Source organism: Poecile atricapillus, chromosome 4, assembly GCF_030490865.1.
Source record: "Poecile atricapillus isolate bPoeAtr1 chromosome 4, bPoeAtr1.hap1, whole genome shotgun sequence".
Taxonomy (NCBI): Eukaryota; Metazoa; Chordata; class Aves; order Passeriformes; family Paridae; genus Poecile; species Poecile atricapillus.
Genome location: NC_081252.1, coordinates 1,879,145 through 1,905,825, shown reverse-complemented (window position 1 = coordinate 1,905,825; position 26,681 = coordinate 1,879,145). Strand labels below are relative to the sequence as shown.

The 26,681-nt window shown below is 56.9% G+C and overlaps 1 protein-coding gene and 1 long non-coding RNA gene across 3 annotated transcripts; both read left to right on the top strand.

The window, feature by feature from the left end:
- The first annotated feature begins 58 nt into the window (after positions 1-58).
- Positions 59-9,961, top strand: LOC131578409 (uncharacterized). Its single transcript, XR_009277483.1, has 3 exons — positions 59-74; positions 8,367-8,472; positions 9,785-9,961. It is a non-coding gene; the product is annotated as an uncharacterized LOC131578409 (long non-coding RNA).
- A 2-nt stretch (positions 9,962-9,963) lies between these two features.
- PRDM8 (PR/SET domain 8) lies at positions 9,964-19,795 on the top strand. 2 transcript variants are annotated; one of them, XM_058837031.1, is made up of 5 exons: positions 9,964-10,122; positions 10,208-11,567; positions 17,415-17,635; positions 17,829-18,060; positions 18,283-19,795. In XM_058837031.1, the coding sequence occupies exons 3-5, from the start codon at positions 17,417-17,419 to the stop codon at positions 19,662-19,664; spliced, it is 1,833 nt and encodes a 610-aa protein (XP_058693014.1). In that variant the 5' UTR covers positions 9,964-10,122; positions 10,208-11,567; positions 17,415-17,416; the 3' UTR covers positions 19,665-19,795. The 2 variants fall into 2 exon arrangements, with proteins under 2 accessions (XP_058693014.1, XP_058693015.1); XM_058837032.1 differs by lacking the exons at positions 9,964-10,122; positions 10,208-11,567 and adding an exon at positions 15,966-16,043.
- Positions 19,796-26,681: the final 6,886 nt, after the last annotated feature.

The following is a 26,681-nucleotide window of genomic DNA, read 5'->3' as shown; positions in this document are numbered from 1 at the left end:
TCGTGCCTTCACAAGAGCCATCAGAACCAGCTGCACTTCGGAGAATGAGCCAGAGTCACCATGGGCTTGGAAAGGTACTGGGTGCAGAGAGCAAAAGAAATGGGAAATGGTGTCAGCTGCAGTGAGTGGGCAGATGTTCCAGATAGACAGGGCTTGTTTGGAACCAGTCTAGTACTCTGCAATTAGAGTTATGCCCTTAGAAATAAAGCTTACTTGGGAAGTCATCAGTGACAATCAGTGTGCCAGCAATGTTTGTCCCCTCCAGGACTGTCTTGCAATCTCAGCCGGTGTTCTCAGCACCTTCCCTGTTACCTGCCTGCCATCCGAGCGCTTGTTCAGGCTGGAAGCATGGGAAGTGGCAGTCTGTTCTCTGCAGTTTGGCTGGGAGAGGTGACCAATGTGCACCCCTGAGCGTGCCATGCTCAGCATGTTTGTTTTGTCCCATTAGTTTTGGAGCTGCTCTGCAGGCACCAAGTGCAAGGTTGGCCACAGGCAGGAGTCACAGAGAGAGCACAGCTACTCTGAGCTAGAAACATGGCAACTGTTGATCATGTCTGTCCTTATCTGCAGGAAATAAGGAGTAACCCCCATAAATCCTGTCCTATAAACCAAACCCTCCTGAGCTCAGCTCTCATGAGCCACGTCACAGATCCTGGATGAGTGGCAGGGAAAGGTGCAGCTGAGTCACCAGCAGTGAGTCAGCACCTTGCTGCCGCAGGGCAGCTGTTTGTACACACAAACGTGAGGCCGCTCTGTCCTTGTCTTCAGACACACCGTACACTCTTCCCCAGACGGGCAGGTGACATCAGTGCAGCGTGTGACTGGATGTGCACGTTAGTAACATGTCTGAGTGACAGTGCTGAGGGGGCTGCTGGTGTCTGAGGAATCCACAGAAACAATGGATCTCAGTGATCCGAGTCCCCTAGAGATTGCTGGCCAGCATGGGCGTGTGTAAGCAGGGCTGAGCGGCCACAGCTGCGGCACTGGTTCCTTTCAGCCAGGGCAGCAAACCTTGGGGGTTAATATTCACTTTTCCAGTTTCACTTGTACTGGAGTCTCACAGTGTGATCACTGGAGGAAAGGAGTGTGTGGGGTGTAACTCTGCATCCTGGCAGCACAGGGAAACTGGGTCTGTACAGCATCCCCAGGGTCTGTACATCACCCAAACTAACCTTCAGGTGTAACTGGAAGCAAACACAAAAATAATGGCAGTTTCTTCTGGGGCCTTGGCTTGGTTTCTTCCCCCTGTCCTGCCTTACAGAAATAATGTGCTGTCTCTGCTGCTGTGCGGTGAGAGACAGCTCCCATCATCGAGTGGAGATTTTAGGGGTGTGCAGTAGGAAGGCTCAACTTCCTGTGCCTCGTCTGTAAAGTTCCTAGGCATCCTGGAATAAGATGCATAACAAAAAACACCAAACAGAATGCTAAAAAAAAACAAAACAAAACAAAACAAAACAAACTCAAGCAAAACAGGCCAAAAAAACCCTCCAAACCAGCTTTTCAGCTGTTGCGCTGAGGGAATTTTCATTCAGCATCTTGTAGGCAGTGTTTCATGTCTTGCAGAATGAAAGTTACTGAATGTAGCTCATGAAGGCAGAATGCTGTGATATAATTTAGAAGCTCATTAGAGATCATAATCACAGTGACAGATGTTGGTGGGAAGTAGGAACCATCACAAAGAGAAATAGAGAGCTGTTTGTCATGAGGATACTAGATCATATGGGGGCAACATTTTCTGAGATATCTAAGGGATCTGATTATCACTTGGAGGTTTCCATCTAGGTTTCATATATAAATCGCTTGGAAAATAAGACTGGAGCACTCAAATATTGAAAGGCCTTTTCACAACTTGGCTTGTGAGAGCCATAAATTGAAATTGTGTCTGCAACCCATGTTGGAGCAGGGCATGCCCTTCCCTTGGGTGAGCTGTGCCTACCACAGCATCTCCAAGTGGGATGGGAGCTGTGCTGTGCGGTGGGAGAGCCGTGCCTGGGTAAGGAGCAGTGGAAGCTGCTGAACTGCACAGGTAGCTGAAGCAGGGGCCAGTGGCGTGTGCTGCAGAGGAAAAGGCTTCTAAGGGTGGCCAAAAGGTGTTACTTGGCCTGTGACTGGGGTAAGCGTGAAATCGTCACCAGATCTGGAGATGTGCACTCTTCCTTTGTGCTACCCACTTCCTCAGGGTTGCACCATCGAGATTGAGACAGATTCTGCAATTCCTGTGCACGAGCAGTGACTCGGATGTGGCTGCTGGAGTGAGAGGCGTGCACAGCTCCATGGGGACGGAGCGGAAATCCCGGTCTGCCGGAAATCCTGGGTGGCAGGGCCACAGTGCGGGTTTAGTCCCCATTGCTATTGCTCCTGTGTGATTTGGAATGGCAGAGGTGGCAAGGGGGCTGGTGGCCAGCCTTGGGAAGTGGAACTGCAGGGCCTCAGTAGTGGAAGGAGGTTAACGGAATCATCATTGGGCTCTGCTGGCATGTGGGATCACTGGGGTGTGAAGTCACCTGATGGAAGCGTTGCCCAATAACAGAAATCCCCCAGCAGAAAATGAGCTTTTGTTGCTGCAGTGCTGTTCTTCTGAGGTGTTCCATCTGCTTTACAAAGAGTGTCTGACTGAGCCCAGCAACGCTTCTGTGAGAACAGCATCTCTAGTGACAGCTTCCAGCTGTCTAGCAGATGAGAGCACCCAGGTGTCATGGCAAACAGGGAGGGAATTATAACCATCCCATTTTACTGAGAGAGGGATGCTCTTGCAAGACAAAAAGGAACCACCTAGTTGGTCTGTTTGACAGCTGAATTAGTGCCTCAAGTAGCCACTAAAAGTTAGACTCTGGAATGTGCTGTAAGTTCATACAAGCAAATATAAGAGAGTAAGCCTAAATAGTTGGATTAATTTTACCTTTGGAATGTGGGCTAAGCAATTTTACATAGTTACTTTGAATGATCTTTAAACTTTTGTGTTAAAAAGAGGAGAGCCCAGCAGGACTACCTCGGGGCTCAGCCTGGCACAGCCATCCCGACTCTCGGTGGCCCTGGCAGGGCAGGAGGGGCTGCCATGTGCCACAGGGCACAGAATGCAGTCAGAGCCCTGAGCTGGTGCTGTGGCACAGATGATCTCCATAAACTGTGATGACATTAATCTAATGTATGCGTTCTCCTACGAATGTGAATACCAACAAATACAAATCCCATGCAAATCAGACACTCGCGCAGTATGTGCAAGCGGCTGAACATCTGAGGACTCAAATATTATTTCAGAAGTTGTTCGCAGACATGCCTGTTCCAAAATTTGCTGTTACACCACCCTTCTGTGTTCCCATGGGAACTCTCAGGTGAGGGAGAGATGTGCTCCCTGCTTCCCTCCAGCTAAGAGAAGTTTGTGAAGTAAAACCTGGCTTCCCTGCTGGATTCCTCCTCCTCCCCCAAGCCTGCAGCTCCTTCGGATGCCCAGCTGCCTGAAAAGACTTCCCCAGCCTCCGTGGTTTCCCCTTGGGGTAGTGGAAAGGTGGATGTTAAGCGTTCCTCAGAAAAGGAAGTGGTACCCTCTGCCAACTGGCAAAGAGCAAGTGCTGGCACTAACTGCGGGAGAGAAATCATTCGCTCATTCTGCAGGAGCACGTCTTGGGAATCCCTCTTCCAGTCCTTGCCTGGCTCTTCCAGCTGTGCCTGCTGCAGCCCAGGTGCTTGAAGGGACCTGGGGGGGGTGTGTCCCAAAGGGGCTGGGGAGCTCCTGGGGATGGTGCCTCTTGGATTTTTTTGAGCAAAAATCTTTGCATCTCTCAGCCGAATGAAGAGAGAAGCTAAGGGAGCTGAGAGCTTTGCCAGAGGCTGCAGGAAGGGAAGGATGGAGTGAATTTACTGCCCCTCAGCCAGCGCCATGGGGTATTCAGGTTGCAGCAGGCAAACAAAAAGGTAGGAACGAGTGTGAAGCATGTAAGAACACCAACTGTAAAACCCCATAGTCCATGTTTTGGGGTTGGTTTTCTTTTATTAGCTGCTGGGGAAAGCTCAAGAGTTTCAAAATGGTGCTGGATCTCATAAAAGGAAGTCTGATGGATTCAGCAGAGTTCATATAAACACCCAAGGAAGAACAGGGGGAAAATAACCCAGCAGCTCATGTGCAGGCAATCAGAGGTGATGCAATCCAGGCGGAGGGACTGGGGTGCAGAGACGAGGGCCTCAATGAAAACAATAGGAGAGGCTTGTTGAGGGATGTGTTGTTGTCAATACCCAATTGCTCAGCTTATTCTTTTCTCCTGAAACCACAGTTACTTGTGCGATGAAGGCAGGGGCTTTAGGAGAGGGAGCGAGCCTGTCTAGGGAGTTATATCCCACACAAAGACTCTTGTCCCTTTAAAGTGGCCAGATTTTGCAGTGGCACAGGGAGACTGCCAGTGGGAGCTGGGCATGGCCCTGGGGAGGCACCTGTCCTGGCAGTGGGTGCTTGCCTGGCTCCAGAAAGGGAGTGCCTCGGGAGCACATCTTGGAGGGGCTGTGGGTTTCTCTCTACCAACCTAGAGCTCACAGATTTGAGCCATGTACCATGAGATCCCTTCTGGTTTTCCCCACTATTCCCTCTGTGCTCTCAGCTGCTCAGAGGGTTCCAGGGGACTGCTGATTCCTGTGCTGAGAGAAAATAATCTGGTGTCTGTTAGGCAGTGGCAAATTGTGTGGGCTGAGACCACATTTACTGTTGGCTGAAGCCTGCAAGTATTCCACGCATAGCCCCCCTTAATGAAAAGCCCCAACCTCTGCCAGCAGGTTAAGAGTTGGGCCAGCCACCCCTGGCACATGGATAAATCTTTGTCCTGAGCTCATCAAATCCCCAGCCTGCTCGTTCAAGAGGGATTCACAAGAGGTAATACAAGAGTGACCTTTGCTCTGCTATAAATGCAGGTGCACGTGAACCAGCTCAATCAGCAGAGGCTTTTTTTTGGCTCCCTTCACCCGGGGTAGTTTGTCTCACCCAGCAGCTGCAGGATCACTGCAGCATCCTGGCAGCACCATGTGAGGTGCCTGCCTTTCCCTGTCCCCTCCTTTGTCACTCCTTCAGGTGGCTTTTCCAAGGCCCTTTTGACCTTGTGGGGCTGTTTTTCCCTCTCCCTATGACTTCCTATCTTTCCAAGTACTTTGTAATCTTGACTATGTTGATTTTTACTGCAGTAAGGGGAAAACGTGGCTTTTTATTTGATAGCCAGATTGCATGTTTGTTTGTTCTTTTATTTTTGGCTTCTTAGAGCTTTTTGCCACTTTTCACTTTCTAATTGTCTCTTTTTCTAATCCAGGCACTTATGCTCAAAGCCAACATTTCTTATGGCAACTTTTTATCACCTGCTGGCTAGAACAGAACAGAAAAAAAACCAGATTCTGGCTGAAGGACCGACAAATGAAGTAAAACATAAAGGCTTGTTTTAAGGATTTCTTCTTTGATAGAATAGGAAAAAAAAAACAGTGTTTAGAGGTGAAAGACCTGGCTGCATGCAGAGGCCTGGCTTAAGTTTTAGAACAGAGTATCTCTAACTTGAGAGGAGGCAAGTGGGATCCCAGTTTATGTCACAGGGGGAAAAAACCTACCAAAAAGGAATTGCTTGGGCAATGGTTTGCAGCTCTGGATAATGCATTGGGGGCTGGCAGGAGACAGGAGGTAATGAGCAGGTCTGATGTGCAAGGCAAGTCAAGCAGAGGAGAGGCGGTGGTGGGCACGGGACCCTGGTGAGGGAGGTTGTGCCTGCTGAAATGGGACGCTGCAGTGCAAGACTAGCAAAGAAAGGAACAGCAGTCCTCAGTCTCTTGGGAAAAAGGCATCTGTGCGTCTTGAATAACACTCATGTCATGTCTGGAGATGGCTCAGTTTTTTCAGGACCCTGCAGGGTGACAGTATTTTGCTGAGACTGTGTGCGGGGAGCCACAGCTTCATTGCTGTTTTGAACATTGGTTAAGCAATAGGCTGGAAAACCCATGTGTTTCTCGGAGGCACTGGTATCCAACCCCTCATCTGAGGTTTGCCTGGTCCCCAATGTCACCTGGAGCTGCAGGACACTGAGTGCCAGCTCTGGGGATGTACAGGAGTGCTGCCTCTGGGGCAGGAGCGAGCTGCAGAGTGACCTGTGAGTGGGCTTGTTCCCAGTCTGTGTGGACACTGACAAACAGAAAGACAGAGGCAATGGTGGCAACAGGTAATGTTAAAATGTTTGTTGTGAATGGCAAGGCTTAATGCTAACCAGCAACATTTCAGAATCCTTCAGCACAGCAAGACCCCAGGCAGAGATGATGAGCTCTCTGCGAATGAGAGGAGCACCCGGAGTAGCGCTGTCAGAGGTGGTTAATGGAATTGGGTGTTGATCCCTGTTTACCTGCTAGTGCTGGCTCTGGAAGGAGGGCTTCTTCCTTGTCTGGTGGGGTCTGAAGCCTTTAGTGATGCACAAGCACTCCACGTGAGCCCTGTGCACTGCCCCAACACCTCGGTGTTGGTGCTGCCAGCCCTTCTGGGAGCCAGCCCCCAGCCACGGACCATCCCCTTTGTGCGTGGCTGCCTGCCAAGCCCCAGCTCACCAGGACCGATCCCAGCCCAGGCCGGAGTTTGGCAGCCACCATCCACCTTGGGTCACATGTCTGGAACCTTCTCTTACCATTTCTGAGGGTCTGTTCACAAAAGCTTTGTCCGCCTGCTTCCTTTGCAGTAGTCTGTGAGCAGGGCCAACCCACCCATGTTCCCTGGGAGGTTTTTCCTGGCTGAACAAGCTTTGCTCCATGGAACTGATCTGCTTAAGTGCACTTGTCTTCCTCGCCATCATTCCACTAGGCAGGCTGCAGAGATAACGTCCGTCTTTGTTCTGATGTGAGACCCTTGCATAGGTACACAATCTTCCCCGTAGTGTATGCTTAAAATAGATAAAATGCCTTTTCTGAATTGCAATTTAGATTGATTTTGATAGAGAGGATGGCGGAATCATACACAGAAGAAAAAAAAATCTTTTAAAATGAGAACGGAATCAAATATAGTTTAGTAGTATACTCGTTACAGAATGAACAGCATATTGTATGTGCTGTGTTAGAGGTATGTTATGAATAACAAAAGCACTGGAGCATTTACATATTTGTTTTCAGAAATCCTGGCAGTTGGATTTCACCATTCTGCGCCTCTTTGCCAGAATCACTAAACAGTGGTACATATGGCTTCTGAAGTACCATATGCCGTGGAAAACGTTAGCTGATGCCTATACTGATGCGACACGCTATAGTCTTTATTTAGATTTTTTTGCAGTTTTGAACAAAGAATATTAGATCATGCAAAACATTGTGCAAGCAGTATGGAGTAGTACATACAGGAAAACAATGCATTGTGCCCAGAGAAAAGCCAGCTAAGAAAAGGGGAAGAAAGGGGGGTGTCGGGAATTAGAATGTGCACGTGCCAAGAAATGCATCAAAGGGCGGGACACGGCTTTGTGCGGCCAAGGCAGGAGGTTTTCCAGTGCTTGAAGCAGAGTCAAGAACCAGAACTCCGTGGATGTGCAGGTTTTGAATCAAGTCCTGTTTCTAAGAGAGATGCTCCCTGTTACAAAAAGTAGCACTCAGGCTTAAATCTAAGTGCATGCTTGAAATCCTCGGAGAGCAAAGGAAACCACGTGCGTGAGTGCTTTCCTAGAGCCCTCCTTGAGCAGGAGCAGGGATAACTGCTCTCTCTCCCATATCATTGTCTGAAAATAATGATGATGAACACAATGAGTTTAGCGAGAAGCGTCTTGAAAACAAAACAAACACAGTTTCCAACACAGCGACCGCAAAGCCCAACCTGGCATTAAGAAATTAATCCGGGCTTTTGTTTTGACAAGTTTTGTTTTTTGACAACTTCCGCGCCCCCCCCTCAGCCCCCCTCCCGGCTTCATCTCACCGCTGCTGCACTCACATCGCTGATGTGGAGGGGAGCCTGGTGGCGGGGCTCTGGGGAGTAGCCAGAGGACACCGTGCCCCCGAGGGGAAGGAGAGCAGCGAGGTGTTTCTTGCCGTCACGGCTCCCTGCCGGAGCAGCGCCCCGCTCTCCCCTTTTCCCTTTTCTTCTGGCTCCTCTGTGTGCAGACCGCTGCTCGGTGAGCATTTAATAGGCTTAACTTTAAGCACCGGAGCGGACCCAGTGGGATCACTCACGTATTTAAAGGAAGGTATAATGCTCGGAGGGGCGGGAGAGGCATCGTCTCTCTGTCTCTTGATTTGGCTACTGCTCTTAAAGCCACGGAATTCTAGCGTCTGAGGATGGGAGGTTATGGGGTTCACATGGGCTCTGCCAGAAGTGGGTTGGGGTGTATGTGAGGCAGCGAGCGTTAAACCACACAAATTACGAAACTGGGGAAATCTCTTACAATTTGCAGGTTGAGGCCGACCAACTAACCAGAACAGAGACAAACCCAGGCAGAAACAGAAGGTGGATAAGGCTCAGTCCAGAATGCAGCCGGAGCAGAACGACTTCCTGGGGAGGTGAGAGCAGAAGGAAAGGGCTCACAGCTGAGCTGTGCCGCAGATGGCCAGGCAGAGGATGGCGGGGAAGCCACTGCCTGTGGGAAGAGCACGTGTGGTGTCAGAGATGGGCTCCACCGTGGAACACTTGTGCTGACCTGGGAGGGCTCTTGGTGTACATGAGGATTTAATAGCACAGGTAATTGTAGAGAGGCCAGTGCCAAGGGAGAAGCCTGTGATTCCCTGAATTCAGTCTGGCTGAAAGAAGCATGAAAGGCACCTGTGTCAGCTTGCAAGCTGACAGTGGCCTTTCATGGTGCAAGCAAAAGTACTGGAACATTTAAGTAACTGAGGCTGTCACAGGAATTATCTGTGAGGCAAGAGCTGTGTGTGTCTGTGTCTGTAGGTAGGTAGCATCTCACACATTCTATGAAGCACTACCTGAATGGACATAAACAGAAATAGAAGTCAGAATGGAAGCTAAGGGAAAACAGGGCCGAGGGGAGCTTTTGCTGAGCATCTATTTGAGGTTGCCTCCCAGGCTCCTTGGAAAGCACCTAGTGGCTCAAATTCAAGCTTCATTATGTGGTTGTAAATTTATTAAATTAATAAGAGGGGAAGATTAACATTGTCACATCTATCTCCGATCGAGGTGTTTTAATTCCTTTGTAGGAACAAGTACCTTCCCAGAGCTTCTGAGCAGAGGAAAATGGAGCCTCTCTTCCCAGAGAGTGATGTTTGCAGCAGTGCCAAGCAGATGCTCCTTCCCTCCACCTCTGCTCTCCACATCTCTGGTAGGGCAGGGCGGTGAGTGCCCAGCCTGCCCTGCGTGTGCAGCTGCCCCTGTGGGCTATGAACCAAGCTGTCAGGGCCAGCTCTGAGCCCACTGTGTCACGGGCAGGGCGGCTGTCCAGGCTGCAGCAGGTAGACCCCCAGAGGGGAGGGAAGGAGGTCTGAGGCAGGCTGCCCCCTGAGCAGGTCAGCGCAGCTCCCTCCCCTGGCCTGGGCGGTTTTCCCAGCTGTCCTGGCATGAATCTCGCTACGTTGTTCTGTGTGTCCTCCGTGAGCATGAGCAGGCCATTTGCTGCATTAGCCTCATTATGTTTCCTTTCCAAAAAGCGTCCACCACTGTCTGCCGTGCGGTTTGGAAAGGGGTTAACGCTCTCCCCTCCCAAACCTCAGCTCACCAGCGCATTTCCCTTGTGCTGCAATTATGGAATGACACTTCACAACTTCATCTCCTCTCCTGCTACATCTGCTTGCTGCTCCCGTGTGCAACCTCGCTCACATCCCAAACATCTAAATGCATTGTTTCCTCTGTTTCTCCTGCCAGCGTGGAAAGGAGCCATCCCTGAAGCAGGATTGCCTCTGAGCTGGCAGCAGACGAGTGATTGGCATTGGGCAGCGCTGCTGAGACTCTGGCAGGCCGTTTAGCAGAGAACCTTGGCTAATGAATGTCATCCACACCTAGCAGATGTGCCACTGCCTGCCATGCCAGATTTTTGACATAATACGGGGCTGCTGGACACAACAGTGCTCAGGAAAAGCCAGGGAGCGACTCGTGCCTTCAACGTGGCGTTTGGTTCCACTCGTGCTCTGTGAGAGAAATGAAACCTGCGGGGGGGAGGGAAGCACGTCCGCCTCTCCCGGTCCCCAACCCTGCTTTTATCGGTGTGTAAATTGTATTTGTATTGCTTTCGCTCATGTGGTAAGGAATTTTAAAAGGAAAACCCACCACCTTTTTTTTTTTTTTTAGGTCCCCTGTGCTTCCAGCCTTCCGGCGGGTCCCAAGACGGGGAACCGAGCAGGGGGCTGAGTGCCCCCCGGGAACTGAGATGGCTGCGGGCAGGTGCCTGGCACCTGCATCTCGCCGCCGGCAGCATCCCGGGCTTCGTCTTTCCTCTCCTGCCCTCCATCGGAGGGAAGCCGCATTCGCCGGGCACAGTGGGGGGCCAGGGGGGAAACCGGCGCCCCGGGAGCCCCGAACCCCTCCGGCTTTCCGGGACTCCCCCTCACCCCGCCCGGAGCGGGAGCGGGGACGGGGCCGCCTCCTAATCCCGTCCTAATCCCGGAGAGCGGCAGCAGAGCGGGCGGCCGCTAATCCCGGCCCGCCGCCGCTAATCCCGGCCCGTGTCCGTGGGTCTCTGCCCGTGTCCCCGCGGGCCGGGAACGATGTCCCCTCCCCAGAGCGTGCAGCGGGGTCCTGGGTCGAGCTGCCGGCTCTCAGGGGCCGTCAATCGGTTCACGACCTAACTCGGTCATTGACCCGCTGTTCGCCCGGCGGGCGGCGCCGCAGGAAGGGGCGGGGGCCGCTCTCGGGTGGGCGCTGCCCCCCCGGTGCTCCTAAAGCCCCCCAGGCTCCTGCACCCCCTCTCCGGATCGCCACCCTCCCGCCTCCCCGCGTCTTTTTTGGGGTGGCATCGTCGCCGGTTTTTTCTGTGCGCCCGGGAGCGGCTCGGCCGGCGGTGCGGCGAGGAGGGCTCCTCTCAAACACTCTCCAGGGGGGCAGCCTGGAAGGCCGGAGCGGCTACGGGACGTATCCTACATCACGGGGAGCTCCGCGGGGGAGCCTGGGGCTCGTCCCCTCCCTCCCAGCCGGCTGGAAGCCAAGTTCAGTGCGGCGTGGCCGGGCCGAGATGCATAATGGGGGGTCCGCATGCCGGTGTCCCGGGAATACCGTACCCCACTCAGCAGTGCTCCGGCTTGCTGGCTGCGGGAGCACAGGCGCCGATGCACCGTGTAACGCGGGTCGCTTTGCCGCTCTCTCCGGATTTTTTTTTTTTTTTGCTCGGCCTCTTTATCTTTCAATTGCAAAGCAATTAAAGGTCTGTATGAATCTGCGAGCATCCCTCCCCGCGGGGCCCTCTGATGCCCGCTGTATTGCCCTTTAGATGCCTCTTCCTTTTTTTGTTTTACAATTGTTGTATCAATATAATGCTTCCTTTCTTCCTCTGTCTCTATAGATACAGATATACAAGGCAAACCAAAGGTTTCGGCTGCTATTCAGTGCCTCCTCATTTGTCCCAGAGCCGTAACAGTGGTGCCCTTTCTCTTCTGGCTGCTTTTCCCTGCTTCTGGAGCAGCAGTTATGGGAGAAGCAGATGGCTACTGATTGGGTGAGCTTTGTGGCTTTAATACTGAATACTTTATGGAAAAGGACTTTATCATGCTTGGTTGGTCAGAGGAACAACGGGATGAGATTTATGACTAGAGAAAATAAATCTTTTTAAGTTTCAAGCTCCTTCACACACCCCACGTCAAGTTGCTGCAGCAGAGCTGGAGCTGAAATCCTCTGCATCTTTATTTTTTTCCCTCCCCCCCCCCCCCCCGTCTGTCTGTCCTTTCACTGCTCTCCCCACCCCCTCGGCGTCAGGGTTTAGCAACCTTGGCTAACTTTAGGGACTGTCACTCGCTGGAGAAGCCAAGACCTTCAGAGCCCCCAGGCAGCACCGGGAAGGGAGAGGCCATCCCTGCATGAGGATTATCCACCTGACAGGGAATATGCTGGGCACTCAGCTCCTGCCAAAGCTTGACCGTGCATAACCCAGCGGCCACCCAGGGTCCGGTGGGGAGCTGTGAGTGATGTCCTCATGGACCCAGCAGCGGAGAGGTCGTGTGGCCACCAAAGAGATGCCCGACCCACCGCTCTGAGCTCAGGTCTCCCGAGGAGATGGAGCCCAGCGCTGCCCGACCCCACGCACCCCAGGTCGGGCAGCGCTGGGCCGAGGACTGAGGGACCGTCCCTCCGGGGCCCGTCCTCTGCGCTGTCCTGCAGCTGCAGCGTGGCTTCTGCTGGCCCTTACACCGAGACACGCAGGGGTGTCACAGGGACAGAAAGGCCCGAGGGTGTTCAGGAGGCAGAGGCAGACTTCAGTCCTGCAGGGATTCCCCTTCTTCCATTTCTCTCCCTTTTCTGTCCTTTGTAGCCAATCATGTCTTCTGACAGGCTGTTAAATGTTTGAAGGAAGGTGAAGCTAGGTGAAAGCTTTCCAGGTTTTAAACCTTGATGCTGCCGTCAGGCCAAGTAAGGAGGAGAAGCAGAAAGCCTGGGAAAAATAATTTTGAGGTAGAAAGTCAGCAGTGATAGTGGGCTATGTGTGAACCGTTTAACCAGCCACCTGTATTATGTTTGGTGCTCTAGGGTTTGGTCAGTAATAGAAAAATTTCTGCGATCCTTTAGTGAATATACAAATTAATATTTTTAACCAGACTCTGCGTTTGCTCAGAAGAAAGTAGAGGGGAAGTTCGGGCACCATAAGGGATGATGAAAGAGCCTAGGTGCCTGTGCTAAGAAAGCAGGTAGGGAAGCTGTGTTGAGTTCCTGGGGAGCAGGAGCATTTGCTGCTTGGAATGAATCACAGCTAAAGTTGGTATCTGTCCCTCTTGAGGGATTTGTTGTGTTGTGGCATGGTGCTGACCTGACCCAGGAGTCCAACATTGGTGATGGGGGGGCTGAAGGGTCAGAGGGAATAGGGAGGGACAGGCACCCCAGGTGTGTTTGGGGGCTGGAAACAAGACAGAACATTGCTGGTGTGCCTCGGCCCTGGTAAGGACCTGGAGGTAGGCAAACATTCATCTGGTTGTGGGTCTGAGGATTTCCAGGGCATTCCCTGTGCTGCTCAGCAGAAGCAGCAGCGGGAGAGGCACCGCTCCTCCGTGTCTGTAGTGTGATGGGATGTCTCTGGCACCCCAGCACAGGGCTTCCCCAGGAAAGGCGCCATCCACGAGGCTGGTGACAAGCAGAAAGGATGGTTTCAGTCGTTCAGCTGAGGCCCCAGTTTATTTCCACTACAGAGGCCTGTCTGTCTCCAGGGAAGGGAACCATTCTGGCTGCATTTCTCCAGGCACCGGGAAAGCTTGTGGCTCCGCATTTCGTTTTGAGTGGATTTTCCACTCCACCTGGTGTGCACCTCCCGGGGACCACAGCTGGCCCTGCCCCTAGCAGCAGCAGGCAGAAAGGGTAGCAAGGCAGATTTGGGCATCCCTTAATGCCCCCTCCCCATGGTACCCTGGCCCTCCAGGAGCGAGTGTGGCTGGGCTCAGGTGCTTCTGGGAATTCGTGTGGTCTCTGGGTGATTTTATTTTAGGAGTGGCTTCATGGCAGTCGCCTGGGACCTGACTCTGAGCTGTGTGTGTGTCTCCTCATAGGAGCAACCACACTCCCATAGGCCTGGCGCATGACACGACTCAGGCAGTGTTTCCCAAAGGGTGCAGGAGTGTTTCTGAGCACAGGTTGAGCGGCCGTTCCTGGTCCCTCTCCTCTTCCCGCATGAAGGTCAGGGAGGCAAGAGGAGACTGGCACCCCTGGGAGCTGCTGTTGTGTCCCTTGCAGCCATCCCCACGATAACTCATCGCGGGCAGAGGACGGTGGTTAGTAACAACCGTGTCCAAGCATCCGGTCATCCCCACTTTGCCAGCCCTTCGGCCCCTGCAGCCGCCTGAATTCCCACCGGGTCCCGGCCAGGGAGCCGCGGATCCTGGGCCGTCCCCCTGGGCCTTGATGCCGGTCAGGGCTGGCTCCTGTGGGAACTCGGCTGGCCAGCCCAGCCCCTTCTGAGTTTAGGTCCCGGGTTTGTCCGCTGCTGCCGGGGCTTCCCCTTGTCCGGGAGTTGCTTGTGCCGCACTGGTGCCGTCCAGAGGGGCTCAGCAGAGCAGGGGCTGTGCTTTTGGAGGGCGGGGAGTGGCGAGGGTTTGCTGGCTGCGCGGGTCCCTGGGAAAACGGCCGGAACTCCGCAGCCCGGGGTGCCCCTGGCTCTCCGCAAGAGATTCTTTGGAGAAATAACCGAATAGAAAGAGATGGATGTACCGAGATAGGAGCTGGGAGGCGGCGGACGGCGATCGCACGGAGCCGTAGGGTGACACCGCACTCGCCGGCAGCGCGGCGGGGGCCGGATCGGACCCGGCGCACCTGCCCCGTGTCCCCCAAAAATCCCGGCGAGGCATTTCCACGAGGCCGGGAGAGCGCCGCCGGCACCGGGCTCTGCGGGGTTCGCGGTGGGCGCTGCCGGCGGGGGTAACCCCCAGCACAAACTCCCAAGGAAAGAGCCCGTGTCCGTCCCGGTGCAATTCTGCGGGTCGAAGGACGCTGTTCCCCGGGATCCACTTTTAAAGGGACATCAGAGGCTGGATAAAAGCTCAGAAATTCTGCCGCGGTCCTTTCCAGTCCCAGGGAATTTTGATAGCTTAGATCATGCCGAAGCGATTTCGAGATCGTATATGTGCCGTGGTGTCCCTTAAAATTCTCGCAAATAAAATAAGCGCGTAGGTTTTCTTTCCCCCCACTAATGACAGCCATTCGGACAATTTATATCTTACAGCGAGAGCTGCAGCACTGGGGAAAATAAAGAGAAAAAAAATAAAGAAAAAAAAAGGAAAAAGAAACAGAAATAGGAAAAAAAAAAAAAAACCACCACATTTGAAGCACGAATTGACATCCAAATTTTTATAGACTCCCATATTTTTAATGTTATGAGAATCTCCGTTTTAGGAGACACTACGTTTTGTCGAATTAATAAGATAAATGTTGAAAGCATATTATATGCAGCCTTTAATCCTAATGCAAGGAAAATCGTAATTATGTGGAGGATAAGTGAATTTGAAAGGCAAACATCAGCCCACTATCCGCAAACCCCGCTCCGTTCGCCCCTGGAAAACGCTTTGTCTCTCCTTTTTTTGAGTTTAAGGGATTTCAACTGCTATTTTTAATTATTATTTTTTTTTAATCTGTTTTGTATCTGTAATGACGACGATCAGGGAGGGACCGGTAAACGCTTTTCCACGCGGTAAACCCCTTATTTCGGCACAGAGCATCTGCGCGTGTGTCTGTTCCCTGAAGCTGGGCGCGTGTCGGTGAATGCGGGAGCCCCGCGTGTGCAGCGGGAGGCTGGCAATGGCTGGGAATGGGCAGGGGGCTCCGGCCGGGGCTGCCCCCTGCCCCGCTGCTGCGGCTCCCCGGCTCCGGCGGGGAGCGGGGGCTGCCCGGTGCCGCTTCTCCGCACGCCGGGCCTTCGCCGGAGGGCCGCTCCGCGGAGCCGGGCACGGGCAGCCCCGCTCGGCTCCGTCCCGCCGAGGAGGTTTTTTTCCCGCGTGTTCGATTACCCCTACCTGGCAGGTGCGGGGATAGGGCGGGCAGCCGCCGCCGGGATCGCTGCGCCGGGCGGAGCGGCCGTCGGGCACCCCCGCTCCCCGCCCCGCACCCCCGCTGGGCCGAAGCGGAGCCGCGGCCCCAAACACGCCCGCTGCCCCGGCAGAGGGTCCGTGGGGCAACCGCGTTTCCCACCCCCTTCCCCGTTCTTGCTCGGCGGCGGCGGGTCCAGGTGAGGGGCGGGCGGGCGGCGAGCGGGCAGCCCCGAAGGGGTTAACGGGAGGGACGTGGGCTGTCACGCGTCATTGGGCAGATTATGTGCAGCAAACAAAAAGTGTGTGTCTGCGTGCCAGCCCCTCACTGCACCGGGTCCGTCTGCACCGCGCGCCTCCCGCTCCGCCGCCCGCACGGCCCGGCCCGTCATGGAGCGGCGCTGAGAGCCCGAGGCAGCCAGCCCGGAGCCGCCTTTGTGCCACTGTCGGGGCGAGGATTATCCCCACCGTCCCTGGTGAGTACCGGCGGAGGGGCCCCGCCGGCCCCCGCCGCCCCCGAGCGGGAACAATGCCGGGGATGGCCGCGCTGCCGGCGGCCCTGCCCGGGCTGCGGGGACCGGCGGGGGAGCCTCGGGAGCGGCCCCGGCGCCGCCCGGCCCGGACAAAGGGCGGCCGGGGGGAGGCGGCGCCGCGGGGCCGGGGGCGGCTCGGGGAGCCGGGGGGATGCGGCGCCGTGGGGAGCCGTACGGGGCCCGCCGCCGCCGGGGGGAAAGTTCGGCGGGGGCCGCTCGCTGCCGGCGGTTTCGTTTGGCGAAATCAGACCTTCGGGGAAGGGATGCGTCGGGGAGCGGCGGAACGGGGAGGGCGCCGGGGAGGCGGCCGGAGCGCCTTCCCCCCGGCCTCCGTTCCCGGGGAGGGGCCGGGACCCCGGCCGCCGCTCCGGGGGGGGTGAAGTTCCCGGCGGTACGGGGACCCGGCCGTATCCCGAAATCGGAGGGGAGCGGCGGCTCGGAGGAGCCGTGCCCGGCGCGAGCGGCGGCAGCCGTCAGCAGGCGCACCGGGAGGAGCACCGGTCTTTTCCCGAGCCAGCCCCAAATGACGGATTTCGATGGCAGATGGGGCGGGGGGAGGCAGCCCTGCGCTAATCTGGTCGGGAAGAGCAAGGGCACCGCAGCCGGGCTCGGTGCTCCCTCCCCGGCCTCGGCGCCGCCGGCCCCGCACCCTGCCCGCTGCCCGCACCCCGCCAGCTGCCCGCCGCCCGCATCCCTCCCCTCGTAACGCGCGGCAGCCGGGGCTCACCCTGCTCCATAAATAAGCGTGTCGAGGTAAAAATAATTACCTCTGCTTGCTGCTTTTAATTAAAGTCTCGGAGGGAAAGTGCTGGATTATGATAATGAGCAGCCATACGTTCCCCTTGTCGCGCGGAGCGGGAGGTGAGCTGACACGCAATCGGCGACAATGACAAGCCGCTGGAACCCACCCGCTCCCCCGGCATAGCCTGCAGCCCGGCCCGGCTCCGGAGGTTGCCGGAGGGAGACCCGGCGCCTGCTCGGGACAGGACGTGGCCGGTGGGATTCCCGGATCCCTGCCCAGAGCCAGCTCCGCCGCGATATCTAAAAAAATAAACCAGCATGGCAGAGTCCCCGCACCTCGCCTCTGCTCACAGCTCCTAGCCTGCTTTAAATTTTTTCATACCGGAGAAACTGCTCGCCTGCTTTTTTTATCCTTTTTTAAAATTTTTATTTTTATTTTTTTTTTTTCCCCCTCTCAATGGTTTATTTAATAATTCGAGTCGATTTTGTTTTGTTTTCCGGGGCATCCAGGTGTACTGCTGAGCGGGACCCGCTGCGGTAACTGCCCCTCTCTGCCTCCCTCTCCTCTCGCAGGGATGGAAGACGCCGGCGTCCAGCGGGGAATATGGGACGGGGATGCCAAGACGGTCCAGCAGTGCTTGACTGACATTTTTACCAGCGTTTACACCACCTGCGACATCCCGGAAAATGCCATTTTCGGCCCCTGCGTCCTGAGCCACACATCCCTGTATGACAGCATCGCCTTTATCGCTCTCAAGTCCACCGACAAGCGCACCGTCCCCTACATATTCCGGGTAAGAGCCGCTCGTCCCGGGGCCCAGCCGCTCGCCACGTCGGCCGGTGCCCGAACGCGTCCCCGCCACGGAGCGCGGGTCGGCCCGGGGAGCCGGGCGGCTGTCCCCGAGGGCAGCTCCTGCTGTTGCCTGCTCCCTCCCTGTCGGTCGCTCGGTCGGTCTTTCGGTCCGGTGGATTAACGCGGGGTTTCAGGTGGACACGTCGGCGGCCAACGGCTCGTCGGAGGGGCTGATGTGGCTGCGGCTGGTGCAGTCGGCGCGGGAGCGGGAGGAGCAGAACCTGGAGGCCTACATCAAGAGCGGCCAGCTCTTTTATCGCTCCCTACGTCGCATCGCCAAGGACGAGGAGCTGCTGGTGTGGTACGGGAAGGAGCTCACCGAGCTGCTGCTGCTCGGCCCGGCCCGGGCCCCCGCCCGCACCAACGGTGGGTGCCCCGCGCGGCCACCGCCGTCCCGGGCGGGAGGAAGGAGGGGGATCCCCACCGCCGCGGGGAATCGGGTTCCCCTGCTCCCGATCCCCAAACTCTCAGCGGATGTCCCGTCGGCGGGCCCGGCTGACGGTGCTCTCTCTCTCTCTCTGTCTCCCTCTCTCCCCCTCTCTCTCTCCCCCTCTCTCTCCCTCTCTCTGTCGTGCCCGCCCGCCGCAGGCTCGCCGCCCTTCGCCTGCCCTGAGTGCAGCCAGCGCTTCCAGTTCGAACTGCCCTTCGCCGCACACCTCCGGTTCCGCTGCCCCAAGAGGCTTCACGGCCCCGACACCGGCCCCGCCGCCGAGGCCGCCGGCGTCAAGGACGGCGCCGGCAAGGAGCAGGAGCCCGGCAAGTTCGGGAAGCCCGGCGGGCCGCCGCACCACCCCTTCCCCGGGCCCGACGGCGGCCCCGCCGCCAGCACCAAGCCCTCCACGGACTTCCACAACCTGGCGCGGGAGCTGGAGAACTCCCGCGGTGGGCGCGCCGGGTCCCCGGGGAGGCCGGCGCCCCCCGAGGGCGGCCCTGAGGCGGCGGCCGGGAAGGCGAAGAGGCGCTTCCCCGAGGAGGAAGAGCGCGGCCCCGGCGCGGCGCGGAGCCGCTTCCCGGCGGAGCGGCCGGGGCTGCCGGCGGCGCCCAAGGAGGAGCCGGGCTGCGCCCCGCAGCAGCAGTACCGGGCCGCCGGCTCCTACTGCGGGCTCGAGGAGGGCGGACGCCTCTTCGCGCCTCCCAGCCCGGAGACCGGCGAGGCCAAGCGCAGCGCCTTCGTGGAGGTGAAGAAGGCGGCCCGCGGCCCCGAGCCCGACGGCGGCCCCGAAGAGGGGCCGGAGCGCGGCTCCCCGGGCGCGGGCGGCGCGGAGCCGGGGCTGTGCCCCCGCGGCGGTGCCGGGGGCCCGCTGGCCGCCCGCCTGGACGGCGGCAGCCCGGCGCGGGGCAGCGCCTTCAGCACGGTGCCGCAGCTCGGGGCCGGCCCCGGGGCGCCCGGCGGCGGCGGAGCCGAGGAGAGAAAGAGCGCCTTCTCGCAGCCCGCCCGCTCCTTCCCGCACGTCCCGCCGCTGGTGCTGGGTCCCAAGCTGGGCGGGCTGGGCGAGCCCTGCCCCGACGGCGCCGCCGCCCCCGCCCGCCTGTACGCCGCCGAGGCGCTGGCCGCCAAGCTGCCGGGCGGCGGGGAGGCGGCGGGCGGCGGCGGCGGCGGCGGCGGGGGGCTGCCCAAGCAAAGCCCCTTCCTCTACACCACGGCTTTCTGGCCCAAGAGCTCGGCGGCGGCGGCGGTGGCGGCGGCGGCGGCGGGGCCGCTGCAGCTGCAGCTGCCGTCGGCGCTGACGCTGCTGCCGCCGTCGTTCACCTCGCTGTGCCTGCCGGCTCAGAACTGGTGCGCCAAGTGCAACGCGTCCTTCCGCATGACCTCGGACCTGGTGTACCACATGCGCTCCCACCACAAGAAGGAATACGCGCTGGAGCCCCTCGTCAAGCGCCGCCGCGAGGAGAAGCTCAAGTGCCCCATCTGCAACGAGTCCTTCCGCGAGCGCCACCACCTCTCCCGCCACATGACCTCCCACAACTAGCGGGGACAACCCCCCCCTGGCCCCGGGAACCCGCCCGGGACCCCCGCGAGGGGGACCCCCACGCCGCCCGCCTCTCCCACCCTTCCCATTCGATGCACGCGTTTCCACTGTCCGGGGAGGGGCGGGGAGGGCAGCGGGTGAGGAGGAGGAGGAGGTGAAGAAGAAGAAGAAGAAGCAGAAAAATGAAGGTAAAAGTTAAAAAAAAAGAAAAAAAAAAAAAGAAAAAAAAAAAGAGAGCAGAGAGAGAGAAAGAGAGAAAAGAGAAGCACCGGGGGAAAAAAAAAATCAAATGACTTAAAAAAATACATTTTTTAAAATGTCATATATTGCAACATATTGATGCATTTGTCATACGTTTCTACTTAAATTATTAAGCACTTATGGTTTAGATGTAATAATAATTCTATGTCAGGGTAAATTTTTATTTTGGATATGAAGCTAAGGGCGAGGGGAGCGCGGCGGGGCCGGCGGGCGGCGGGCCGGGGTCCTGCATGCACCGGGCGCTACCCCCGTCCGGCCCCGCCGCCCGCGCCCCTTCCCCCCGAGTGTCACTGGTGCCCGTGGAATGGAGTCTCGGTAGTTCCGTGTTACCTTCCCTTTCCCGTTTGGGTTTGTCTTTTTTTTCTTTCTTTTTTTTTTTTTTTTTCCTCGCCCCTCTGGAAAAAAAAAAATAAGATTTATTAAACTTTATAGTTTATCCGGGTATGTTGGATGCTTTGACAATAAATGACTTTATTTTCTTCAAAGCACCTGGACGTTAATCGATGCGGGGGAGCGGGCGGTGGCCAAGGGGTGGCCCCTCGAGTGCGCGGTGGCAGCGGGTCCCCGGCCACACCGGGCAGCAGGGAAGGGCGGATCGAGCCCGCCGCCTCTTCCCGGCGCTCTCCTTCCCCGCTCGCCCGCCTTCCCTCGGCCCCTCCGACATCTGTCCGTCCTTCCTCTGCGCATCTCTGCTTTTGTCCGGCATTTTATTCAGCCTTTATCTCTCTCCTTCATCCTGTCTTTCCTTTCCTTTCCTCTTCCCTTCGTGTTTTGGGTTGCCTTTAATTCCTTTCATTTCGCCTTTCTCTTTCTTGTTGCCTTTCTTTTTGCCGCTCTTTCTTTTTCTTTCTGTCTGTGTTTTGGTGTTCTCTCACCTCACCTCTTCCCGGAGCCCGTGTTGCCCCCCACCCTTGCCAGGGCTATCGGTGCTGCCCGGCACCGGGCGGGCTCAGCCACGGAAGTTTCCCGAAGGTTGTCCGGGCCGAGAGGACCCAGGGAAGCCCCCGGCCCGCAGTGTCTTAGGGCGGGGCGAGCTCGAAAGGGCCAGGGTGGGGTCCCTGTGTCCGGGCGCGTTATGGCATCCCAGCCAGGGACACACGCGAGGGCCCAGCCGAGGGGGATACAGCCCACTCCGAAGGGAGCCACCTGCGGCGGCTGCCTTTGGTGTAAGCCCCGCGAGCTCTGGGGGGCACTGGGGAACACTGGGGAACACTGGGGGACACTGGGGGACGCTGGGGGACAGAGCAACCCGGGGATGTGCAGGAAACACATTTCCACGTGGGGGCTGCCGTCCCCCTGGCACCGAGGCTGTGCGTGCCTCAGCAGGTCACGGGCAGGGAGAACATCCCAGAGCCGGAGCTGTGCGAGGCCTGAGCCCACGGCAGAGCGTGAGAGCTCCGGAGCGTCGCGTAAATGGGGTCCAGGCGTCACCGGCCTCCGCCGCCGTGGGGTTTAGGGTTTGCACGGAGTACCCGGACCTGCTGCAGAGCCTTCCCGGGGAAGGGCCCGGGGCTTCACATACGACAACTTAGGAACGTCCCTGCCACGGACAGTCCAGCTTCCCGCTCGTGTCACTCGCCGTCTCGGCGCGGCACCAAAAACCCCCAAGCCACGCCAGGAGCCGAAGCGGCCCCCCTGCGCCCGTTCCCTGCCTCAGGAACACGCACAGCTTCACCTGCTGCCGCTAACTGCGGGGGCGAGACGCTGATTATCCCGTGGATTTCCCTTAAAAGCGGTGCCGCCCCTGCGCGTCCCTTTTTTGAGGGTTCCCCAGGATGCTGCGACGGGGCTCCGGGGGATGCGGGCGGGCTGCGGGGATGCCGGGGGCGGCAGAGGCGGGTGGGCACCGCCATCTAGTGGGGCCGCCGCGGGGCTAGCGGGGATGCTCGGGGCCCCGGCGGGCTCCCTTCCACGGCGGTGCTCCGGACTCCTGCACCGCGGCAGCTTCGCTTCCCCAGCAGCCGCGGGCCGGCTTTGGGGCTGGCTCCCTCCCGCACCCGGGGAGGTTCATGATGCTCTCCCTGACTCCCTGCGCTTGTCCTGCTGCTGCTGGAGGGATGGTGCTTCCCCTGCAGGAAGGTGCACTCGCGAAACCAGCACACACCTGCAAGCTTCAGAATCTCTTCCATCTACCCTAAATACATTGTGGTCTTTGACAGCCGTGTGGTGTGCTGTGCCCCTGCCCTGCCCTGGCAACATCCTGCAGCACCTTGCTTTCCATGTGTTCCCTGTGAGTCTCTCAGAAGGCTCGGCGCTGAGCTCCAGGACTTCTCCCATCAGGCGCGGCTCAGCCTGCAGTCAGCCCTCTAAAAACAGTGTTGGACAGGGCACGGCTGGTGCGGCAGGTGCCTGCGCTGCTACTGCCACCACATAAAGCTCACACCATTTCTCTCTGTATGTACACGAATCTACAGACTAGAGGTCAGGAAATTTAATCCAAGACTTGGTTTTGGTGAAATCGGATATCGAACTCCAAGGTGATAAATCAAGCTCCAACTAATGCTTCCTGCACAATCAGAACGTGCTATAATTAGGGCAGGCAGTGCCCACGATCCTGTGGAGCTGGGTGTTGCATGGAGGGGCTTCACAGGAGTTCCCCTTGGGCCATTTGGGCTCAGGGCTCGGCCACAGCGAGTCCCTCACTCCCAAGAGCCATGCTGGCTCTCCTTAGGTCAGCTTGAGTACCATTGCCACATACTGCTCCTTTGTCAGCATTGCTGCTGCTGCTGCTGCTGCTGTGTGAGAAACAGGAAGAGAATCTTCTTTTTGTTTGTTTTTTTTTTTTTTTCATTTAATGTCTGTCCCTGTCCGTGGTTGATGCTGTGCTGTGTCTCTGGCTGGGCTGTGGCACCAGCTGGCTTTCCCCCACGCAGGGTCCTCACCCGGCATCACAGCCCGGAAAATTCAGTGCTGGGGCATCACATGGGCTTTTCTCTGGGACAGAGCTACCCCTGTAATCCTGTGACAGAGCCCACGGACGCATCTGCTTCCAAAACCCACCCACAAGGGGCATTTTCATTGTGCTGCAGGGGAAGAGTAAGAAGCAGGAGCAGCTTTCAGATTTGGGGAGCCCCTTCCCTGCAGCACTTCAAGTAAGGCTGTTCCATCTTAACTGAAGCTGGGCCACACTGCAAATTATAACAGTGATAATAATTCCAACAAATCCTGCTCTTATTGCTGTTCCTGGGGAGCAGAAGGCAGCTTTGCACCCACAGAGGTGTTTGAGGGTGCAGTAGTCGGGCAGCCACGGGCAGCAGACCCACAGCCTGTGCACCTTTGGGCTGGAGCTGGGGGTAGCTGCCCGCCTGGGGGCCTGATCCTGTCCTGCCGAAGCCAGCAGGAGCTGTGCCTCTGGCTCCACACGGCAGCAGCTCTGGGAATGGATTAACACTGGGCAGCCACACACGGGCACCTGAACTCGTCAGCAGGGACACGGGCTGTGCAGAATTCCACACGGATTCTTTCCCTTCGGTCTGGAGAGAGGTGTACAAGCAAGGCTTTTGCCACGCAACCTCTGAGCATCCTAACGGCGAGCCTGCGGAGGCCGTCCCAAAATCTTTGTGCTGCGCATGAAGATGCCGAGCAGCGTGCTGGACAGATGGAGATCTGCTGCCCGGCCGCTGGCACAGTTTGCTGCCATTGTTGTGAGGAGGCTGAGCTCCCCTTTGTACGGTGTCTATCTCTAGTTAACCTCCAACTGGCTAAAAATTGGTTAAAATCAGATATTAGGATTTCATTGCAATACTCAGCTCTTGAAAATGCGTTGTTCAGCAGCGGATGCCTAGGAAAGGCTGCAATAGTTCCCTTCTTTTGAAAATCATACGAGCTGTATGGTATTCCTTCTCTACTTTCCCTGCTGCTAAGGTCAGATTTGGAGCGGGGAAGGACCTGAGCCAGTACAGAACGTGTTGATGGCGGGTTTAAAACAAATACACACAAAAACCAAAACTCGGGGGGGATGTTTCTGTCAGATACAGTGGTGTCCTGCAGAACGCTGGAAAATGTCTGGCATGTTCTGAGCTTTATTTAAAGAGACAATGCTTTTCACTTGTTAGAATTTGTTTTATTTCTTTTATTTGTTTATTTGTTTTATTTCCTTATCCAGGCTTCTGAGGCGGCTTCTGGTTGATCTCGGTGACATTGATGCCCATAGGGGCACGTTAACCACTTGCACCTGCGCTCCCCACACACCTGAAGGTAATAATCATCTTCATTAAGTCAGATGAGGCCAATCATCCTAATTAAATTAACCTGTTTTAAGGCTCGTCCTCCCAGCAGCACGTTTGGTTCTGCAAAGCTCCGGGGGCAGCCACGGTTCTCACCCTTTTGGGAGTGGGGGTGCTCACAGAGGGATTTTTTGGGTGACCTGGCACCTATGTTGGACTGCGGTGAGTCTCCTTCAGGCACATCCCCATTGCAAAGGCTCCCCTGCCCGGTTTCGTGTCTCCCGGTGCTTTGCCTCACATATTTTTAAGTGGCAATTAAGTAGCACCAGGCTGATGTTGGGAGGGGGGAGCGCTCCTGTCGTGCAACTTGCAGGCCCGGTGCTCTGCGGCGGATCAAACAGGCTCAGAAGAGTCCTTCTCATCTTCATACGGGGAATTTTACACTTGAAACTCAGCTCCATTTGTTGAGTTTTTCTCTGTAACCGAGCCCTGAATAATTCAAATAACATAACATCAGCATTAGGCTTCCAAAGCTGCTGGTGTGTGTGAGTTGCTGCTGCCAAAGGCAATTACACACAATTGCTCCAGGAAGTTCACTATTACGTCTGCTTATTTATTTAGATTTAAACCTCGTGCTTGGTTTTTGTTTTGGGCTTGGTGTTTTCTTGGGTTTTTTTTTTTGAGTTGTGCTACAGGAACGATACACCAGGAGTATTTAGGATCTACGCGTGATGCAGGTGAACGAGAAGGAAGCGCCCAAAGCCGCACAGATCGTGCCCAAAGCGCTGCTTGTGAGCTCTTCGCAGTGAAGGTGAAAACACATCGTGTGCCACAGGGAGCTGTGTGTATCATTTCTCCCCAGTGAAGGTGGTCGGGTATTGCTCTGGTGGGGACACGGGAGCCCCCAGAGAAGGGGGATGCTGTCCTGCACTTGTCCCTTTCAGCAGCAAAGAAAGGAGTACAGGGAATGAGTGAACCCCTATGGGCCCTGCTGCCTCACTGTGCCCCCCAGAGAGGGTCAGGAATGTGCTCAGCAGTGGGGTTCTCTCCAAAAGCAGGTCTTGGGGACCAGCCTGGGCAAGCCCACCTGTTTGGTGTTGCCTTCTTGGTGGCCACAACCCTCGGGCGTTCGGGTTTTCTGGGAATTCCTCACTGGAGGGGAAAAATAGAAGTGTGAGTGAGCAGAGGACGCTTGGCAGCCAGGCTGGCACCGGAACCGCTGTTGGAAGCCGTGTGGGTGGACAAGAGGGTCGAAATCAGCGAGGCTGGACTTGCTGGGGAATCCCTGGGCACAGAAGCTTTTCCTACCAGCGGCTATCTCTGGCCCCTGGGGCATGCAGGTGCCTCCTCTCTGCTCCTGGGCTGCTGCTGTGCCCCGTCACCCCAGGACGGGATCTGTGAACGTTTTTGCATTCACTTTGAGCTGTCGGTGGCAGAACCAGCGGTCTCTGATCTGCTGAAACAACAGGGACTTTGCTCCCGTGATCCTGTCCTGGCTGCAGCCTTTATGCCAGGAGCCCAAGAGGAAATTCTCGTGGAGCAAGGTGGCCGTGCTTCCCTCAGCTCTGCAGAGGCAGAAAGTCTTGTGCGAACACCACTCGAGAGTTTAGGAAGTCCTGCGGGCTCTCATCCTCCTCGAGGATCCGGATTTGGAATCAGCATGGATGTGTAACTCAAGAGGAGGTGGGTAAGTGGAAGTCATGGATTTTGCCAGGCTAGCCACTACAGCTGGGAGAAGTAAACAAGATTGGAGTGCCCTGACCTTCCTTCAGGTATGTGCATCTATATATAGGGCTGTCTATGTATACGTGTCTATATATAACGCCTGTGCATACAGCCCTGGGGATATATATACGTGCTGAGAAATGGTTTGAAATGGCAGCAATGCTGTGAGATCATCTGCTCACGCCAGGCCGTGCCAGGTGTCAACCGGGCTGGATACAGCTCCTTAAGTGCGTGTCCCTCTCTGTGCCCCCGACCTTCAGCTTCCTCGGGAGGCGAAGGTCACCCTCGGACGTGCCACCGGCTCTGCCTCCTTCCTGCCGAACCCGATCCCTGCGCGCGTGGCCCGGACAAGCCCGCCGGCCAGAAGCACCCCTGGGATGGCCGGGGGGCCATTCCCGGTGGGATTTAGGGGCCAACACCGGCTGGCAGGAGCGCTGAGGGCGCGGAGAGGCGGAGTTGGTGCTGCGGGATGGGGCAGGGCGTGTTCGGCCCGTGCTGGCTTTGGTAGAGGCGAGGTTTCCCCGGAGGCTTGGAGAGCCTGGAGCGGCCCTAGGAGCCGAGGAAAGCGTGACCCATGTGGATTTGTGCCGGGGGATGGATGGGATGTCGCTGCGGGGTCTCCTCCGGCGCTGTGCGCTCCTTGTCTTTGTGCGGGGGAAGGAGCAGGGCCGGGGGGCACCTGCCGTGTGTGCGGGACACCCCGACAGCGGCTGCGGGCCCTGCGACCCCTGCCCGGGACCCCGGGAGGATGATGCGGACCGACGAGGGCCGCCGCTTTCCTGCGGGCCCCGAGATGTCGCTGGGGGTTGGTGATGGACCCCTCGACAGCTCAGGGGCTGCTCTCGGGGCCGAGCGGGGCCCCGTG